Source organism: Daphnia carinata, unplaced genomic scaffold, assembly GCF_022539665.2.
Source record: "Daphnia carinata strain CSIRO-1 unplaced genomic scaffold, CSIRO_AGI_Dcar_HiC_V3 NW_026453159.1, whole genome shotgun sequence".
NCBI classification, from domain to species: Eukaryota; Metazoa; Arthropoda; class Branchiopoda; order Diplostraca; family Daphniidae; genus Daphnia; species Daphnia carinata.
In genome coordinates this window covers 23,266-26,819 of record NW_026712556.1, presented here as the reverse complement: position 1 = coordinate 26,819, position 3,554 = coordinate 23,266, and the positions used below count along the sequence as shown (strand labels likewise).

Sequence of the window (3,554 nt, the reverse complement as noted above, 5' to 3'; positions counted from 1 at the left end):
ATATTTGATTTAAATAGTTAAGGATATTGGACTGGTAACCATCGCGTTTGGCGAACAACCAATGTAAAAACTCAACCACCAGCTGGCGTTTAGAAAACATGATAAACCTTGGTTCTTCGAACATTCGGTATTTGGCTATGCTTTTTAACTTTGAATCGGCAACCTGTTTTTGACGAATTTTATTAATTTTTACGATTTCAATGCGAAAATGACTGTGTTTAATGAAATCATTAGAATTTTACACACATAGTTCACTACAATTACAAGTATATTTGATTTAAATAGTTAAGGATATTGGACTGGTAACCATCGCGTTTGGCGAACAACCAATGTAAAAACTCAACCACCAGCTGGCGTTTAGAAAACATGATAAACCTTGGTTCTTCGAACATTCGGTATTTGGCTATGCTTGCTTACTTTGAATCGGCAACCTGTTTTTGACGAATTTTATTAATTTTTACGATTTCAATGCGAAAATGACTGTGTTTAATGAAATCATTAGAATTTTACACACATAGTTCACTACAATTACAAGTATATTTGATTTAAATAGTTAAGGATATTGGACTGGTAACCATCGCGTTTGGCGAACAACCAATGTAAAAACTCACCACCAGCTGGCGTGTAGTAATACATGATAAACCTTGGTTCTTCAAACATTCGGTATTTGGCTATGCTTTTTAACTTTGAATCGGCAAAATTTTATTAATTTTTACGATTTCAATGCGAAAATGACTGTGTTTAATGAAATCATTAGAATTTTACACACATAGTTCACTACAATTACAAGTATATTTGATTTAAATAGTTAAGGATATTGGACTGGTAACCATCGCGTTTGGCGAACAAACCAATGTAAAAACTCACCACCAGCTGGCGTGTAGTAATACATGATAAACCTTGGTTCTTCAAACATTCGGTATTTGGCTATGCTTTTTAACTTTGAATCGGCAACCTGTTTTTGACGAATTTTATTAATTTTTACGATTTCAATGCGAAAATGACTGTGTTTAATGAAATCATTAGAATTTTACACACATAGTTCACTACAATTACAAGTATATTTGATTTAAATAGTTAAGGATATTGGACTGGTAACCATCGCGTTTGGCGAACAACCAATGTAAAAACTCACCACCAGCTGGCGTGTAGTAATACATGATAAACCTTGGTTCTTCAAACATGCGGTATTTGGCTATGCTTTTTAACTTTGAATCGGCAACCTGTTTTTGACGAATTTTATTAATTTTTACGATTTCAATGCGAAAATGACTGTGTTTAATGAAATCATTAGAATTTTACACACATAGTTCACTACAATTACAAGTATATTTGATTTAAATAGTTAAGGATATTGGACTGGTAACCATCGCGTTTGGCGAACAACCAATGTAAAAACTCACCACCAGCTGGCGTGTAGTAATACATGATAAATGAAATCATTAGAATTTTACACACATAGTTCACTACAATTACAAGTATATTTGATTTAAATAGTTAAGGATATTGGACTGGTAACCATCGCGTTTGGCGAACAACTGTAAAGTTTCAAACCTTGTGTATTGCAGTGGATTGTCGTAACAAGTCCGAATTACATGTTACAAAAATGCAGTATTTATACTACTAACACACATACAAAATGAAGGTAAAATGGGAGGGGACATGTTCACTTTCACTTGTGAAACGCTTGAGGGATGTTGAGGGTGTGGCCGTCTTCGGATAGCCTGTGGGCTCGTTACATTCCTTCCCCTCTTCGATGAGAAGAATTGGTCCTCCAATGTGTGTGTTTCCATCACCGACTATTGGTTTACGGATAATATAAAAAACTTGTTCCTTCACCTGAATTTTTAGCAGAAATTGTTCTCCTTCTTCTTTTTCCGTCACCAACTACAGCTGCTTCTATGAATACTAATAATGACTATGGTTGAATAACTCGTTCCACCTTTGTCTTGATTATTGTATGTTTGTGCTGTTATTATTTGCTACAGCCGTATGTCCACGGTTGTCTTTTATCTTTTTATCTGCTCCATGTAGAAGCAGTAATTCGATCATGTCCAGTCGTTTATATTTCACTGCTTCGTGTAAGGCAGTTGTGCCCGTTTCGTCTTGCTGGTTAACGTCAATTATTCTTTTTGTACAGATTTGTGTAGCCAAGTCTTCGAGTCCATATCTGGCGAGGTAATGCAAGATGGTTCTGCCCTTGCTGGTTGCTATTTTGATGTTTGTTGGTGTTGAAATTAGGCGTGCACATTCCTCATGTTCGTGTGATATTGCTGTCATTAGCGGGGTTTCTCCGTCTTTATTGCGATTTGTGAACTCGCAGTTGTGGTGTTTTAGTATCCTTACCAGGAATAAGTCGTTATTTTCCGCTGCCATGTGTCCAATTGTGCTGCCTCGATACATTATCTCGGGGTTTGCCCCATAGGCAAGTAGAGCATCAGTTATGTCGTACCTTACTTTTTGTATACTGGTGTGGAGCAGGGTACGTCCTTCCTCGTATCTTTTATTAAGGAATATGGCCATTTTTTGTCGTGGCCAACATCCTAGCGATTCTAATCTTTTTTGGATGCATCTTCTTATAGTTGGTAGTGTAGCTTCCATCATTGATAGACAAAGTTTTCCGTCTTCCAAGTCAATAGTAGCCTGTCGGTGCAGTTGAATCTTCTCTGCTTGTTCTGTTGAAAGGGGTGCTATTGTCTTCATCCTACAGTTCTTGCATGTTTCTGTTTCCCTTTGTTGGTTATTCGGTCTGCTCCGTTTTTTGGGCGGTTCACATTGGAGGTCGGTGTCACTAACATTTTCCAATTCGGTACCGTGGGGTGGGTCATATTGGAAACCGGTGTCACTGTTATTTTCCAATATAAATTCGGTACTGTAGGTACTATCCAGATCGGGTTCCATTTCACTATAGGCATTTACCTCCTCAGTGTCGTCGTCACTTGATTCACTGATGTCTTTCCTTTTTCTCTCTAGTTCGGAAAAATCGTTTTTCTCGGTTTTGATTCCGTTCCATTCCACATTTTTCACTATCTGCTTGTTCACATCTGCATTTTTAGCACTTTCCTTTTCTTTGTACTCCTGCTGGCTATTCTCACTTTCAGTATCACTAATGTATATTAATTCGTATTCTTTTTCCTCTTGTGGGATGATGGTTACGTCCATTGCGTTATCCTGAGTGATGTTGTTGTTTTCCATTTTTAGAGTAAAGGTTGACTTGTGATGGCACTTTTCTTTGTAGAACTTTGTCTGAATTATGTCGTTGAAACACTGGGAAGAGGTTAGTTTTTTGAAAAGTCTTCTTTTGCAGAGTTTTTCATAAATTCTTGTTCCCCTCTTCTTAATTTCAAAACAGGTAGTTTCTTCTATTTTAATGTGTTCCGTCTTCTATTTCGCCGTGGGGCGAATTGATGAATATACCGTTACATTTTGAACTTTCTATCTTCCTTTTTAAGTCATTGTCTTTTCTTATAGGGGTTCTTGCGTCTTTCTTTTTCTTCGTGCGTTAGTTTCTGTCGTTCTTTGTTACACTACACTGCTTTTTCTCCGATGATTTT

The 3,554-nt window shown here is 36.9% G+C and overlaps 1 protein-coding gene across 1 annotated transcript; it reads right to left on the bottom strand.

Moving 5' to 3' along the window:
* Positions 1–1,953: 1,953 nt before the first annotated feature.
* On the bottom strand, positions 1,954–3,195 carry LOC130703317 (ankyrin repeat domain-containing protein 1-like). The gene has a single exon (XM_057524801.1). It carries the CDS (start codon positions 3,193–3,195, stop codon positions 1,954–1,956), a length of 1,242 nt encoding a protein of 413 aa, XP_057380784.1.
* Positions 3,196–3,554: the final 359 nt, after the last annotated feature.